General features: G+C 45.8%; 1 protein-coding gene across 1 annotated transcript; it reads right to left on the bottom strand.

Annotated features, from left to right (window-relative positions):
* Positions 1-8,838: 8,838 nt before the first annotated feature.
* KCNJ8 (potassium inwardly rectifying channel subfamily J member 8) lies at positions 8,839-16,422 on the bottom strand. The gene is made up of 3 exons (XM_032106965.1): positions 15,905-16,422; positions 15,223-15,667; positions 8,839-11,681 (listed from the first exon to the last, which is right to left on the bottom strand). Exons 2-3 carry the CDS (start codon positions 15,585-15,587, stop codon positions 10,781-10,783), a joined length of 1,266 nt encoding a protein of 421 aa, XP_031962856.1. The 5' UTR covers positions 15,588-15,667; positions 15,905-16,422; the 3' UTR covers positions 8,839-10,780.
* Positions 16,423-17,180: the final 758 nt, after the last annotated feature.

Below are 17,180 nucleotides of genomic sequence, written 5' to 3'. Positions count from 1 at the left end.
TTCAATTTATTTTCACTGTACAGTGTTCACATCTGGTGTTTCAAACAGCAGCAGTCTACCCTGCAGTGTCTGGTGGTCTGTCTCTATCCAAAAGGAGACAATGCTTTCAAAATCGGTACTGAATCATGAGATACATTAGGGAACACCAAATCTTGTTCTCTTACTAGATTACTGATGTATCTTTTTTCATTATTAATTGAGGTTCTGTTGCTACATAATCTTCCTCTCCTTTGTTTTACCAGAAAACCTATGGAACAAAAGAAGCCTGCTGCCATATGGAAAGGGCAGCTAGAACCTTCCTGCTGTTTCCTTTTGCATGAAAGGTTGCACTGAAATGTCTAAACAAAGATCTTTGTAGTTGTGTGTAAGTTTAGGGTTAAAGAGCTCCCTGGGGCTGGAAGGCACACACCCACGCTGCCTGGGAAGGGCTGCTTCAGGATTAGGAAAACTCCCCTGCTAGACAGATTTATGCTGTGGGGTTCCTGCCACTTTTCCCTTTGAATGCTCTTCCTGCCTGAGCTCTTTAAGTAGATATTTAACTGTAGAATCCTTAAGAATTCTCCTAATTTGGAGGGGACTTCATGCAAGTGTACCAGGATTGCTGAACTGTTTAGGATTTCAGAGGTGTTGAGGTGTTTTAATGAATCACACAATCGCTTGGGTTAGAAAGGGCCTCAGAGCTCATCCAGTTCCATCCCCCTGCCATGGGAAGGAACACCTTCCACTAGACCAGGTTGCTGAGATTCCCATCCAGCCTGGCCTTGAACACTTTTATCTCAGTGGATAACGCATCCCCAGTGTTTTAATTTCATTATATTTATTCGTATTAGCAGACACTACTCTACAGTTCACACTTTATTAGGTACCTATGTCTTCGCAAGAGATTCCCAGCACAACAACTGGAATCTAGCACTTACAGATCTCCCCTTCAGAATCCTTTGATCCTAAAAAAACCAAAATCACATTTACTTCACCAAAAAGAATAGTACATCTAGTAAGAAATGTTCTTAAAACTGTGACCAGCTGACATTGACTGCTGCTTTCCTTAAAAGCCGTCCATCTCTTGACTTCTTCAGAGCATTCCCACATTAGCCTGGTTCCCTAGAGGAGCTGTCTTCTCCTTCTCTGGATGATGTGTTCCTTCAAGTCTGCTGTCTCTGATATCCCTCTTTTCCATCTTGCCTGGTCACATTACAATACTCTGTATGTGCCAAAGATGGCTTGTCCTGCCATTCCTGGGTTTTATCCTTTCTTTTGCCCAGCAGCCCTTTGTCGAGCTGGTTCACTGGAGTGGCCCAGCCAAATTGTTTCAGCATTCACTCTCCTCTATTTATCACAGAGAATCCACATTGTCAATGCTCAGAGTATGTGCAAGACCCACACATGCCATAATCAGTTGTTTCGCAGGAGGAAAAGCAAAAGCCAAGGAAGGGAAGCAGGAATCTGGTTTGCCTCTGACAGCCCTTTGAACTGTGCTCTGGCAGCTCCGAGTCCCCAGGGGCACATCAGTCACATGTGCTTTGGAGAGCAAGAGGATCCAGGGCTGATCCTCACTGCTGCTGCTGGGAGTTTGCATGGCCACGGCATGTGACCCAGCTGGGAGAGAGTCCCTGCCTGGCTGAAGGGGCTGCACGTAGCTCTGTACTCACTGCTGATTTCCGTGACCAAATTCCATGTCCTGCACGGCGTGTGCAGCTCCCATGTGATGGCATCCATGGCTGGGGAGCTCCCCAGGGATACAAATGGGCACTGAGAGTTAAGTGCTAGCCTTTCAAAGCTCACATCTCTGAGTGAAACCATTTGGCAAGCTCTCTGTGTCTTTGCTAATGATTTCACCCCTAGGAAGGTATTTTTACCCTCTTCTGTGTGCATGGTGCTGATGGGTCCGTATTGATGGGAGGTCTGGAATCTGTTTCTACTAAGAAAACCCCTCCCCTTTTCCCAACAGGAACTAAACAGCAACAATCTTCAGATGTGTATTTGCACACACACATTTGTACATGCACACACTTTTCCTCTGCATTTTATTTCCCCAGTGTTATATCCCAAACGACATTCCCAAAATACTCATATGAAATGCCTGGAAATCCTAATGGGGGTAAGAGTTCCCAGCCTTTCTCCACCAGTGTGTTCAAATGTAACTCAAGCTGAAAATTTCCAAGGGGAAAGTGATCATGAGGAGCTCACCGAGACACTTGACAGAAATCTAAACCAACCCATTGCAAAGAGTTACAAACAAAAACTGGTCTCAAAACCAGTGCTCCTCCTGTGACATCATGTCACATTAATCACTGCTAAGTTGACCTAATAAGGATGAAAATTCCCATTTTGTGGCCTGCTCTCCCAAACAAAAAAAATGCATCTTCTGCTGTGTCGGACCTTTCGTAATGTCTGCCAGAAGAGATGGGGTTGGGAGCTTTGCTCAGATGTCAGTGTAGTTAGCTGAGGCCCGAGGTGAGGGAGAAGTCCATCTTACTGAGGGTCTTTTCTCTCTAAAGCACATGGTGGAGTCTCTGAGAATGAGGACTCATGAGATATAGATATAGATATATATGTAATGTGTGTGTGTGTGTATGCGGCCAAAGACTAAGCTTAAAGTGGAATCTTTTGGCTGGAAAACCAAAGTAAAAATAACTTGGAGAATCCCTACTGTCAAATCTGGCAGTTCAAACACTTGCTTCTTTATACATATAAATGTGCATGTACATATATATATATATAGATATCAAGTTAAACAAACTTTTCTCCTTTGATTTGAAAATGTGCACAAGGAAAACTTAAGCTGAAGGATTTTACTGATGAATTAATAGTTCTGTGCTTGAAGTGTAATAGGAAAGAATGTGTTGATGTACACAGATGTACAGTTTCGGAAAGACATAAGGAGTCTGAGTGATCTGCTGTGGATTGCAAACACTGTGCAAGGTGTGGCTACCTACTTAAAATTATATTTCTTTTTTGTGGACACCACTAGCAGCCTCTTAGTGAGTGAGTGCTCAGATGTTGACATCTGAAATGAGAAAGGGATGATCACGTTTCCATGCTAAATTATTGTGCTTGTATGTGTCTTGTGCATGGTTTCAATTTAAACATCTCCACCTGTAAAGTCTCTGGCACCTCTGCTTTGAAGACTGTTCCACCTACCGTTCAGTACATGGTCAAGAAGACTTTGTTTTAGTCTTCTGAACTTCTTATTTCTCTGATTTTGTGCCCTTTCTCTAGTAACTGATTTGAATGAATTAGGACTCATTGCCTGTTGCTTTTTATATTTAACCAGAGGATCTGAATTGATATTTGAACAGATTATAGTCCCTTAAGGAAAACACCCATGACCGATAACACCATACTTACTACTAATATAAACTGAAGGATATTCATGTCTTTAAAATTAGGTTAAATTTAATATTTCATGGAGCACATTGAGTCTTGTATTCCATTTTTCATGTGGATGTTGACAGTATAAAGCAGCTGACTATAAGGAGAGCTTCAGTCCAGAAATGTCATTACTCTCTTAATTTAACAAAAAATATGTAAAGAATGATGTGAGATTTTGTATATGGAAAAAATAGCACATCCCAAACAATTTAATCTGATCAGCCAAGAATAGTATCTGTTTATAATATGATTTAAAACACCAGCTAAGGCTGGGCAGACAACATTTATTAGTACTTGATATATTTTTGAAATATATTTATTAGTACTTGATATATTTTTGAGATGAAAAGATGACCACCCAAAGGGCAAACAATTGTCACTTGCTCTGACTCAAACTCAGCAGAGTTTCTTTCAGTGTCACAACCCTTCAGTTTTGCTTCATGTCCTGCCCCGACTGAATTTGAAAACCATGACAGTCAGCAGAAACAGCCCCTCTCTGACAGACCAATCCAGATCACCCAGAATCAAAGACCTAACATCAAAAAATACACCCTGAAGGATCATGAGGCTGGGCCATGAGAGGATGCAATCAATTTACATGGCTATTGTGGTTACAAAAGAAAAAAAAGCACTTGAGGAAAGCAGTGATGTTCCCTGGATGAGGAAGATGCTGAGTCCAAACCACAACAGCCCTTCGCAGTCGCTCCAGTGCCATTCCTCAGTTTTATGGTCTTTGTAGTAGACCTCAGACCATAAAACCAAGAAGTATCATTTCACTTTGGCCCACACAGAAGCTGGCTTTCTCATCCTTGCTACTGAGCCAAAATTTAACAACAGCAGGAATCCAAGTAAACTCCTGTAACAATGAGATACCCTAATTTTTACAAATTATCCCCAGGGACACTTGTCAATGCTGTTTGAAGAATCCATAATTAGCACTGAAATGCATTTGTCAACATAAATCAGCCATCTGGGGATGCCTAACTCTGCTGGGGATTTTGTTCCCCCATGTTTGTTTGTTTCCTCAGTGGGAGATTAATTTAAGACTCAGAGGAAAGCTTTCTCTTGACCAAAACTCTTTGAACTCTCCCTAGCCATAAATTTGGAATGCAGCAGGGACCATTAGATCACCCCATGTGACATATTGAGTGGCACAGGCCATGACATCATGCACAGCTACTCCTGCACTGGGCCCAGAAAACTGTGTAGGGATTAACACTTATCCTCAAGAAAATTACAGCATGTTTGTGGTGGGAGTGATGTCTTCAGACAGATCAACTCTTTCTTAGAGTACAAAAAAAGGTGTTAAACCTTTGTTACAGGTGAAGAGAGAATCCATTCCATTTCTGTTTGCCTCTTTGAATTTTTAATAACCTAAATGTTAAAATAATTGGTAGCAATAACTAAAGTATGGACAATATTTTCCTTGAATGCATGTTTCTTGTAGTGTGTCATGATGATCCTAGAATATTCCCATCAATGCTAGCCAATAACTCGTCAGTGTTCTGAGAGTCCTCAACCAGAAACCCCCTGTATACTCATATTTTAAAGTATTTCTTTTAATCCAAGCCCCTTGGTGATGTGTCCTGACTGTGAGTGCCTCAATCCCAGTGGCTGTTTCTCTTGGACAGCACTGATCTTGCCTCTGCAGGCTAAATCTCTCTTCAGCATCCAATAAGGGAATGTGGGAATGTATTTTATCTTTACTATCCAGTTATCACATGAGAAATCTTTTTTTTTTAAAGTTCAAAGAATTCTTAAGGGAAAATAGAAAATATAATTCAGGGAGATAGGGCTGAGAAGCATTATTAATGTGCTAAGGGTGTTAGAAATTGATGCCTATCGGCTTAGATTAGTCTGGATGTCATGTAAATATACACAAATATAGGGAAAAATATTTTAATATAAGATTTGGGGTTAAGTCTCACCTGGCTTTTCAAGCAACCCCCACCAGTGTTTTGAAAGTACCAGGCCCCACAGAGAATATGTTACGTCAAAATAATGAAAGCTTTGTTCCTTTCATCATGTAATATCTAATGTTTTTTTCTCCTGTCAAAGCTCCTTTCTGGTCTTGGACTAACTACTTTTGCAGCTTGCAGCAAAAAACATTTGCTAATAATAACCACTAGAGTGCTTGGAAACTGGTTTCACAAAATGTCCTCAGTCTCTAGTTTGTGAGGGAATAAAACATGTGGAGAATTAACCATCTTTTTTATTTTCAATCAGAAAAAATAGTGTGTCCATGCTGCTTTCCAGATGGCAAAGCAAAAGCATGATTCCTGGGCTGCACTTTATAAAGTGTAGATAAAGGCTCAGGCTTTTATGAAATTCATTCACTATGGCTGTGAGGCAAGGCCTCTGAAACGACCCTTTGGCCTAGAGTGACACATGGCCTTAGGGTAAAGACCCACGGCACACAGGAGGTGTTCAGTAAATCTGAATATTCCTCTGGCTCTCACTTGACAATGTCTTGAGTATCCCAGAAAGCCCAGAAAGAAGGGTAACCCTTGTGTGGAAGGAGCCAGGCAGTTGTATAGGCCAGGGCAGATCGCTGTAGGCCAACGTGCTCATGAAGAAATGCTCAAGGGGCAGAACTGTTTTACAAGGCCAGAATTGTTTTACAAAGCCAGAGTGATGCCAGGGGTAGCAGAGAGGTTAAAAGTGAGGCTTGCAGCAGGCCTTTCAAGTGTCGAGCTCCTGCTTCTGTCCCTGGCTTGCAACAGATGTTGCAAAAGAGAGCGCAAGAAATCCTGAAGGTGACAGCCACAGAATCAGCTGCCAACAGGGGAAGTTTGTTCCAAATCCTGTTACTCAGAGGTTGGCTTCGACCCTGGAGCATTAATCTTTATATCCCCTGTAAGCACTGCCTGTGTTTGTTTGCTCTGTGTCCCCACCACGGTAACTCTGAATCTTCTGGGTGTCCCAAACATGGACAAACACTCTCACTGCCATTTTTCTGTTTAAAACAGAGAGGTTCCTTAGGTGAAAGGTAGAAAGAAAAAATAAAGTGCAACCCCAGACATTATGCCTGTCCTGGAAGGACTTTATAATTACTTTTCTGAGTTTAGAAAATAGTTTTGCTCTTCTGGTAGGCTGCACAAAGAGCCAAAGCATATTAAATACACAGAATAAGTGATGTCAAGTAATGCAGTTCCAGTTATACCGTGTGCAGAGGGATGGGAATGGCAGGGACACAAGTAAATGTGAAGGGATGATGTTGATACCTGGCTGCTTCTGTCCCTGACCTCTTGCAGAACTGCAAAACTTGCTCAAGAAAGGGGCTTTGCACTGAAGGATTTTCTGCACAGAGCAGGAGCACAGCACGTATGAACATTGTGATAGACAAATGTTATAATATTGGCTTTCTGCAAATGTTAAAATGAATGACGTTCAAGTAGCTTTGTAATTGTAATAGATACATATTATAATAATGGCTTTCTACAAATAGATGTTATATGTATAATGTAGCTTTGTTATATAGTTTTGTAACAATAGCTAATGCCTTTATTTCTGTCATTAACTAAAAACTTGGACATAATAGTGAAATAACTAATATAGTTATGCTTGTGAACTGTCTGCTTGGTTGGATAACGTTGTGTTGAAGACCCCTGCTACTGACTTGCCAACTATCAGCAACTGCCGTCTGCAGAAACCATCGACCAAAGCCCACTCTGGAGGTGATGATAAAAACTGACTAAAACCACAGCCAAGAAATGTGCGTGCTCTGAAAAGGCAGATCCAAGGAGGAGCCCTGCTAAACAGCACCTGGAACATGTAAACTAGTTTAAGGAAACGTTTGAATATGCATCATTGATTATGAAGATGCACTAGGCTGATGCAATAGGACAGGTATGTAAAGGTGTCTACGAAGTAACAGGTGTGCTCTTGGCTAAGTGCCAAAGCACCCAGCGCTGTGAATTTTGCTTTATTATCTTTGTCCCTTATTGTCCTTTATTAAACTTTTAAATCCTAACAGGAGAGTGAACCTCATTTTTCACAAACATGACATTCACGGCAAGAAGTTCTGCCTTGTTTATCTGTTCAGCATCCTGGCATATGACTGAGGTGTATTAATGTTACCTCAAAATACCAATATCGTAGTGTTCCAAGAAACAGAGTGCATTAAAAGTGTGAAACAGAGAGAGCCATGAAGATGAAATAAAAGTTGGAAGTAGAAAATGGTTCTGGGCAAAAAAAAAAAGCTCATTTGAAATACTGAGAGAATAATGAGGTAACATAAAATTATTATTCAAAAGGACCATGAAAAAGGCTGGGATACAGGAAGGTCCAAGAGTATAGAAGAATGAATGAAGAATGCAAAGAGAAAAAAAGGAAAGGAACAGGGAAAAATCAGAGACAGAAGAAATCGTTGGAGGTTAGGATTTTTCATTTTGTTTCTTTCTCTCATGGAATTTTGTCACATCTGTTGCTAAAAGACAATAACGACCTGTACTTATGAGAGGCAAAAGAAATGGCCAAGGTAGGAGAAGGGTGCAGCTGGCTACTCTCTTACCTGGGAGGTTTTCTCTTTGGAAGGGCAAAGATACTGTGAGATTTTGGCCAGGTGGTGAGGGCCTGGGCTCGGCTCCTCTCGCTCTCTCTCTTTCGGCATCAGAGGAGGCACAGCCGGTCTGCGGTTGCTGCCCAGAGGATTCACTGCAACTACGGAGCTTTTGTCCTCCCATTGCTTCTCCTACTGTGGGTGAGCCTTTGCTCATTAGAGCAGCTGTTGGACTGGGACCTTATCAACACCCTATCCCTCACCATCTATTCGGGTGCCTCAGGGGAAAAACCCAGGACCCCTACCGCCTCCCCCTTCCCGGGGGGTGCATCTCCCCGGCTGCGTGCAGCAGCTGCTATGAAGAAGCCCGGCCGCCACTGTCCAGCTCCGCTGCTTTCTGCCGCTGCCTCAGGCTGTTTTCGCTACACCCTAACCCACACCCCCTGCCTGCCAGGACCCAACAGCTCCTCCTACAGCTGCGGAGCTTCTGATACATTTCCTTTACTACTCTGGGGTCTTCCTGCCATCCCAGCCGCTGCTCCGAGGTTCCTGCTGCACCCCTTTCGCCATCCAGCCCGCCCGCCATTACCGCATGAGGGAGACGCGGCTGAGCTGGCGCCACAGCGCCCCCTGCAGGCGCGGGGGAACCATCGCAGCTGCCCTGCCCGGCCGGGAGCCAGCAGCGCCCCTGCCGGCTGCGAGCGGAACTGCACCGAGGGGAAAGGGCCCGCGGCCGAGAAGGGATGGACTGGGTTCTGGTTCTGTTTGCTGCTGCTGCCAGTGGTGCTGTTTGTTTGCCTTGTTATACATACTAGTAAAGAACTGTTATTCCTTTTCCCATATCTTTGCCTGAAAGCCCCTTAATTTCAAAGTTATAATAATTCAGAGGGAAGGGGGGTCATATTTTTTCCATTCCAAGGGAAATTCCCGCCTTCCTTGGCAGATACCTGTCTTTCAAACCAAGACATTATTGTAACTTTTTTATTATTATTATTATTATTATTATTATTATTATTTTGTATAAAACCTGCTTTTGCACAGCATCTGACTTAACCATGTATCCAACAGCCAGTCTCAGAGAAATTCACAGCCCTGGAAATGGAGGACAGAGACAAATTGTATGTGCTTCCCTCTGACTCTTCTTGGAAGCTGCAGCTGATCATTGTTTGGACACACAACAGACAGATTAATTCCTCCAGATGTTCACCATCCACCCTTCCAGAACATTAATGGGCAGGCCAGGGAATGAATGCTTTTAGCAGAAACTTCAGTTTCCTCTGCTGCTTCAGATGAAGTAGTTTGTCAGAGTTTTTGTTCTGGAGAACACCTGTTCCGAATGCAGAGAGTCCACACCTCAGAGCAATGCCCCTCCCTACCACCACCCAACGCCTCATGAAGCCTGAAACCATCCATCCAACAACTGCTGATGTGCTATTTCCAAAGAGAATTAGAATCCAGCATTGCTTTTGACTATTTCACCTTACAGGAAAAAGGAAACAATTAAAATTCCGAAAGTATTTAAATGGTTGAGTGGCTTGGAAGGTCAGAAAAAAGATAGTACTTCTCTCGAGCCACAGACGTAAGACAATTTCAGCAAGAGATTTGAACAGGAACTTGTCCATAGTTATGCTTATTCAGGAAACAAACATGTATTAATTTAGGTTACCAAATGTGACAGAATTAGTTGCCTTATTTTTATGTATTCTTGTAGAAAAACTTGGGATGACATTTTTGGGAAGACTCCAGGTAACAAATGCCCATCTTAATTTGAAGAGAAAAGCTGCTTCCCACCAATTCTCAATGCCAGATTATATAAAAACACAGGTGAGGCACTGCTAAAAAACAGGAATTCAGCAGCAGCACCCAAGTGCCCCTGAAAACCATTCAGATAGTTTTGAAAATGCTATCTCTAGTATTATTGGCAGGCTTCCCTCTCATTCCCATTCATGAGTTCCCACTGGGAAAAAATAACCTTCTGCTGGAGCAAGCAGACTTAATCCTATGAAAAGTAAGTGAAGCAAGTACACGTGTTTCCTTCCATGTAGGAATCTATCAGAGAAAGCGAAACAGGATTTGGTCTTCCAACGTGACGAGAATGTTAAAGAGGCATCTGCTTTTTCCAGCTTGAATAATTTCAGCGAAACACATGCCCAGGTGGCAGCCAGGAGGACTGGAATTTCTCAGTTTGGGCTACAGCTACTCTAAGATGTGTGTTGTCCTGCAGCCAAGTATCTCACTCTGAGAAGAAGAGCAGCACTTAGCTGTTTCGCTGGTTTTCCTGCCTGGAGTGACACCAATTTTCCTGTGGGGTGGACAGGTCACTCCACCTGACCTGAATTTGCTCTCATAATGCCCTTGCCACAAACCAACAGAAAAGAAAAAGCCTGGAAAACCAAAGGTAAAATAGTGGCTCTTCTCCAGTGAAATCCTTGATGAATTTAGCTATTCCTTTTAAGAGAACAAGGAATTCACACAAACAGGTCAACATCCAAATGTCATGCACAAAATCCATGGGAGCTGTTGAATGCAGAAGTTTCGTGAAAGCACTCACTTACATAGGAAAGCCCCACATTTTGTGACAGCCAGCAGAAGAAAGAGACTCTTGATAGGAAAAATATGATTAAAAAAATCAGCATGCCATTAAAACAAGTATAAATACACATTATATTACATGAGTGAAGTGTGTTTTCTTTAGTGTACGTGCCATTTTTTATTAATTCATACACTAAGTGCTAAGGTGTTTTCTAATGCCATTAGGGGGTGCTTTCAGTAAGTAATGGAATAAATAGTTCTTGCATGGTTCTCTTCTGCATCGTGTTCTTGATTTCTTAAGTAAAAGGAAATTGAAGCAAAATACCTCAGATGCCTCCTCCTTCCAAAGCCAGTGCCATGGCACGAAGCTGTGCATCACGTTTCTGAGGCACTCTGGCTCCCCTCGGGCGTGATAAACTGCACTTTGGGCACGATGAGCGAGGAGTTGGTTCTCCGCATGGAGTTGCTCCTCCGAATGGAGTTGTTTCTCCTCATGGAGTTGCGCTTTCTCAGCGAGTTTTGGTGGGACAGCTCGCTCTTCTGCAGGGTCTGGATGAGGATGGAGGGCTTCTCATCGAGCTCCCGGGCACTGCAGCGCGGCGCAGCCACTTTGACGGTGTTGCCGAACTTGGAGTAGTCAACGGCATACACGCCTTCCTCCTCGGTGACGATGGGCACAAAGCGGTGACCCCACAGGATCTCCTCTGCCACGTAGGAGGTTCTCGCCTGTGTTGTGATGCCGGTGGTTTCTACAACCCCTTCCAGTATCACGATGAGCTCCAGGTCCTGGAGCGCCAGGTCGGAAGCGGATATGTCATAAAGAGGACTCCGCTTGTCTATGACGTGACAAATGATCAAGGGAGCCACCAGGAAAATGTTGTTGCTTTCAATGGGGTTATCCACGGGGATATCCACTTGGTGAATGGGTATGACTTCTCCTTCAGGGGTCGTGGTCTTCCTCACGACCTGGATTCTCACCGAGGCGCTGATGATCATGCTCTTCCTCAGGTCCCCCACCCGGAACATGAAACAGAGCTTGCCATTGCGGACGGCAATGACCGCCTGCCGGCTGAAGATCAGCGTCTCGGCCCGCCGGTGAGCCTGTGCCGTCTTCATGAATATGCAGCCCAGCATGACAGCGTTGATGATCAGCCCCACAATGTTCTGCAGGATCAAGACCGTGATGGCCAGGGGACACTCCTCGGTCATCATCCTGCCCCCAAAGCCAATGGTCACCTGAACTTCGATGGAGAAGAGGAAAGCAGAGGTGAAGGACCTGTAGGGGAAGATTGCACCCAGTTAACTCTCAGGACATGTAGCACAGACTAAGAAGCTGTTAACACGTACTTCCAGAAACAAACTTAAGGACCTATTTGTATGGTTCTAGTACACATAAGCCTTCTGTTAACACCAGCCAAAGCACTGCATGCTAGGTGGCTTAGATTTGTGTGGCTGGTGTGGTGTCTGATGGTGGCAGGGGAGACCTCAGAGCCTGAGCTCCTCAAAGACCATCTGGGTGACCCTGAGCTGCTCAGGGAATCTCTGTCCAGGAGCACAGGCTGCCCACTGGCTTAGTGAACAGCTCTGGAACAGCTGGGCTTTCCACCTTCTCCATCCCGTGAAGCTCTTGGTGGAGAGAGGTGGTTTTGGCAAGAGTGGGCAGTCAGCTGGCACACTGAGATCCTTCCACCAGCCTATGCAGGGAAAGGAAACAGGGAAAACTGCAGCATTTCACTCATGCTACCTGAATTGTGACCCAAAATTTCCTGCGGAGGGAGGGGAATGGGACTTTCCCAGATTTGTGACGCTTCCCAAACCCTTGCTCATCTTGTGACTGAACAGGATGAGGCTGCAGAGAGAGGCCAGCGGCCCCCAGGGTATCCCCTGCACACCCTGGCAGCAGCACAGCCCTGTGACCCAGGGCTTGGGTTTAGCTCACTGCCAGGGAAAGACCAGCTGGAAAATGTCAACACAGAAGTGGGATGTAGAAGTGTGGGTTAAGTTAAATACCCTAAAATGCTATGATGCTGGATGTCAGAAAGTGCTGTCCACAAACTTCCCAAAATACTTTATAGTAGCCACAAAGTCATATCCCCTGTATATATCAGGGTCCTTAACTTCCTTTTACATTTATTTATTCCTTTATTCCTTCTAGATACATCCTTCAAGCACAATCCAATAAATCTGAAGCATCCCAATGTTTAACAGGGATATACCTGGAAAATATATCCTGCCCATGAAGATAGGTCTTAATCATTCATTTGGTTTGCTCTGCTTTTCAATTAATCTGCTTTTAATTTTTTTTTATTTACTAGCCATATTTTCACTGGTATATCAAGGACACATTCAAGTAGCATAGGCAATACTAGGGATAATTTTCTGTGCAATGAGAAAGTCTATCTTTCAGAAAACCAGCCAGTCTCTGCACAGATATCTTTGAAATAACTCTATTCTTTTGCCTTTGCTATTTTTCTTAATCATTAGTAAGTTCCTTTGTATTGAGGGGGGTTATTTTTGTATTTCACTCTGAAGAAATCAGAGATGAAGGAGTTAATTAATAGAATCCATGGAATGATTTCTTGTGTTCATGAATATTCATTTACATGCAGAATGAAGCTTCTGGATTAAACTTAATTCAGCTTAATTCAGCTTAAAAATCCATCCAGTAAATAACCTGACTTCCCTTAGCAATATTATTTCTTTCAAAAAAAAAAAAAAAAGAAAAAAAAGAAAGAAATCCACGTTTTTAACAGTGGAAGTAAGTGAAAGAGCAAGTTTGTAAAGCATTTTGACCATGTGAAATGGGAGAGAGTAAGTGCAAATCACACTGTTCCCAGGTCCTTCCCCCCAGAGCTGTGTAACAGCTTTCCTTTTTGGATAATGTTTGCTTTCTGTGGCAAAGAGCTGTGAGGCTTAGAAATTTCTGCAGTACTTTGTAAAATGAAAGTGCTGTGCAAGCTCTAGGCACTGGTTAAAATTTCCAAAGCCAGGTTTTCCCATAAATATGTAATGGCATCTACCCAAGAAAGCTCTCCTGAAATATCTGTGGGCCTAAATCTCAGGGGAGTAGCTTAAAACCAATTTGCCATGATTCTGGCATTGCAATACTAAAGGTATTTTACACCCAAAACCTTGCCATTCTTAAAGATGTCAGCAATCACATCATTACTTCATGACTTTGGCCAAAGTGGTAGCCAGATTTCCCTAGGAAAGGAAAAGATTTCCTATGGCTTGGACATTGGACTGGAGCAGCTGCTGCCGGAACACCCCATGAGGGAGGGGTGTGTGTTCTTTGGCATGGGCTAAACCAGAATTTCTATTGACTCATTCACTGTGCTTCCCAGCAGACATCCTGGAAGAGCCACAGGTAGCTACGGGGAGGGAATAGGGGCAGAGTCCTGGCTGTGGATGTGCCTGGCCCCAGTGGCATGAAGCCCCTGGCCCCCAGCTCAGGACCTGTGGGGTGACCCAGCAGCCACACCAAGGGAGCCACCAGCCACGTGCAGGGATGTCCCCTCAGCTGACCCTGACGAGCTGCAGGGTTGTAGCTGTTTGCTAGTTCCGGTTGGACAGATCCCACAAATCCCAGAAATGCCAGGGGTAACGCTCCTGCGGGCGCAAGCTGGGTCATGACATCTCATTTCAGAGGAAACTGCTTGTGGCCAGGCATTGGAGAAGAAATAAAACAGCAACCCCTGCTCCAATTCCCCCCAACCTAGTGAAGGTTAGCTTGGAAAAATCTCCTCTTATTTTACCTCGGAAAATCTCCATTTAGCAAAAGAAGTGTCAAAACAAAGGGAGAATTAAATGCCTGCTACCTCATGGGCCAGATACAATGTCCCTTCAGACTTGATGAGTTGCCTCAAAACTTTGTGTGGGAAAGAAGAGAAGTGGATTCTCTGACGTCTCAGAGCACTCTGCAGCCCCCAGACCCTCACAGCACTGCAATGTGTAAAGGCAGATGATCTGGGGCAGTCTGGTGGTAGAGAACCAGGACTTTTCTACCTAAAAACCTAGTGCTACAAAGGCAGATTTAATTGATGAGATCCTGAAGTGATCTTATGGCTTACCCCACCTGCAATTCACAGTCTTCTCTTCCATGTATGTTTGTGTCAGCTTATCAGAGCCTTGACAACTGTTGTGGCTTTGGGGACGGAGAGTAAAATACTTCAACAGGTGACATTTAATCCAGTCATCCCTTAAGCTTTCACTGTCTGACACATCATGCACAGTGTGGAAAGTGCTCCTCTGTCAAACTGCTGGCCTGTGGCTTCACCAAGGTATTTTGAAGCCTCGCATATTTAAGAGTCTCATGGGATTCATCTTGAAACGCACCTAGTTTTGCCCTAAGTGACACATTTCCTGGCACCTGTGGCTGGTGCCCTGTGTGACACCCAGGGCTGGTTCCCTGCCTCGCGGGAACTGCTCTGGAGGGAGCACCTCTCGCTGGCGTGGCGCTGGGGATGCTCCCGCTGCCGTAGACAACGTTACAATACATATAACACATACCCACTCTTGCAGCAGGCTCTTATCTCGACAGGCAATCGAGTTACCCACAGAGTGTGGAGACACATGAAAAGCAGCAGGTCTCCCTCTCTTTCAGATCCTGTAAGGAATCAAAGACATCTACAGTACAGTATTTTCCAAGCCCGGGAGGCTTGCTGAGTTTACGCAATCTAGAGGAAAACACTGCACTTTTCAACTGTCTCAACCAAACATAACGGTTCATGTGAACCAAAAGCTGCGCTTCAGACAACGCCAGGACAGCAGGCAGCTCTGTCCCTCCCCGTCCTTCATCCCACCAAACTCTACTTTACCTGACACACGTCACGCACGGTGTCCACTTCGTGCTGTTCAAAGTGTTTTCCGTGCTCGGGTCCATGTCGCCGTGGGCAAAAGCCACCAGCCACCACATCATGGCAAAGAGCAGCCAGCTGCACAGGAAGGACATGGTAAAGATGACCAGCGTGTGACGCCACTTCAGGTCCACCAGGGTGGTGAAGATGTCCTGCAGGAATCGCCCCTGCTCACGGATGTTCTTGTGGGCCAAGTTGCATGCGCCATTCTTGGCGATGAAGCGGGCTTTGCGTGGCCGGTCGCGGATGCGCGGCTTGCGCAGGTTCTCGGCAGCGATCCGTGCCAGCACATACTCTTCAGGGATGATACTCTTGCGAGCCAACATCTTCCTGCCACCATAGTCCACTCAGCAATGCGAAATGGAGGACGGTCCCTCTAGCAAGTCGCCGCAGGGCTCGCTTTACCCTGCAAAATAGAGAGAGCCTGGTCAGAGTTGTCACCTGTGCAAGAAGTCCCGATTAGGTACCCCCTGCCAAACCCCCCTACATTAAATGCTGGTTCTACAGTGCCCTCCCTCTCTCAGACCATCGTTTTTATATGAGCAGTCAGTATCAGCTCGTAGCAGAAATGAAAGATGCTATTAGGAGACTCCTTGCAGGAAGGGAGGCTGCAAAGCAGTCTCACAAAGTCGGTGTAAAGTACCGTGACAGACACCAGGTCGATTCCTCAGGCTGTTTCTCCGGGAGACAGCAATGCTCAGATGGGTACCGGAACACGAAGCACTAAGTTATTCGCATCCTTCAGGACCTGAAGAATCAGATGTCTGTGGTTTGAGCCGAAGTTAGTCTGCGGAGAGAGTGTGGAGACTCCTTCCTTACGGCTGCAGCCCCGCAGCGCATCCAGCAGCCCGCCAGGAGCCCCTGCCCCGTCCCCCGACAGCATCACAAGAAGGGGCTGAGCTGGAGGTGCGGCAGGCAGGGAACGGGACTCCACAGAGCAAGCGGTCGCATTTTCCCTCGCAGCTCTCCTTCCCTTCCGGGATCAGGCGGGGAAACCCTCCCTTTATTTCCAAACTTTGTCCCCAAACGGGTGACAGAACAAACCCACGGAAAGCCCGGCTCCCCGGCGGCTGGCCCGTCCCACCGGGGGAGGGCAGGGCTGCCTGACCCCCGGCGCCTAGCAGGGACCCCCCCGGCCCCGCCGCCACTCACCGCAGAACGGGGCGGGACGCGGCCGGCCCGGGCGGAGCGGGCCGGGCGGAGCGGGGGGGTCCGGGCGGAGCGGGGCGGGGCTCGGGGGGGATGCGCGGAGGGGCCGGGCGGGAGTCGGACTGGGGATGCGGGGCTCGCTCGGGGTGCGGGGCTCGCTCGGGATGCCGAGCCGGGGAGGGGAACCGCGGTCGGGATGCGGAGCACGGGCTCACAGCTCCCTTCGCTGCGCGGTGCCTGTGGCCGATGGGTTCGGGGCTTTTAGGCAGGTTCCGGCCCATTTAGCAGCGGGGCAAGGTGCTAACGCTGGTGGTCTGTGCCATTTCGCTGGGTATACAGAGCTGCGCGCCTGCCTGCTTCCCCTGGCAAGCCAGGAGTTGCGCTGGCTTTATCTTCCCTCGAATCTGGCTGAGACAGAGAAAACGAGGCTTGTGCGTAAGTGTTTGGGGGACCAAAGCCAGAATCTCATGACCTTTGCAGCTTTGGACAAACTTAATTACCTGTCTCTGCAAGAAAAGGAGGAAAGACATTTCTTTTCACGGGTCGCATCAGGCCCATTGTAATGTTCAGCTGGGGAATGGGCACCGGCAGATGGAGGCTTGTATTTGGGATGGGTATAGGAGGAATTATGCACAATGACAACCTCTCCCCCACCTCCCCAGTGAAATCACTGAAGTTCTTTCTCTTTCCCACTGGTTGAGGTTTACAGTTTTGGCCCTTGTGTTTAATGGAAACTTGCATTCTTGGAAATTGCAGGTTTTTTGTTGGGT

Source organism: Corvus moneduloides, chromosome 4, assembly GCF_009650955.1.
Source record: "Corvus moneduloides isolate bCorMon1 chromosome 4, bCorMon1.pri, whole genome shotgun sequence".
NCBI classification, from domain to species: Eukaryota; Metazoa; Chordata; class Aves; order Passeriformes; family Corvidae; genus Corvus; species Corvus moneduloides.
Note: the sequence above shows the minus strand (reverse complement) of the source record. Positions and strands in the feature narration are given on the sequence as shown.

Coding starts and splice junctions, on each gene's coding strand:
- KCNJ8 (XM_032106965.1), bottom strand. CDS start 15,587: ATGTTGGCTCGCAAGAGTATCATCCCTGAAGAGTATGTGCTGGCACGG. Junction 11,682..15,222: donor CCGTGCGTGACGTGTGTCAG/GTAAAGTAGAGT, acceptor CTTCCCCTACAG/GTCCTTCACCTCTGCTTTCC.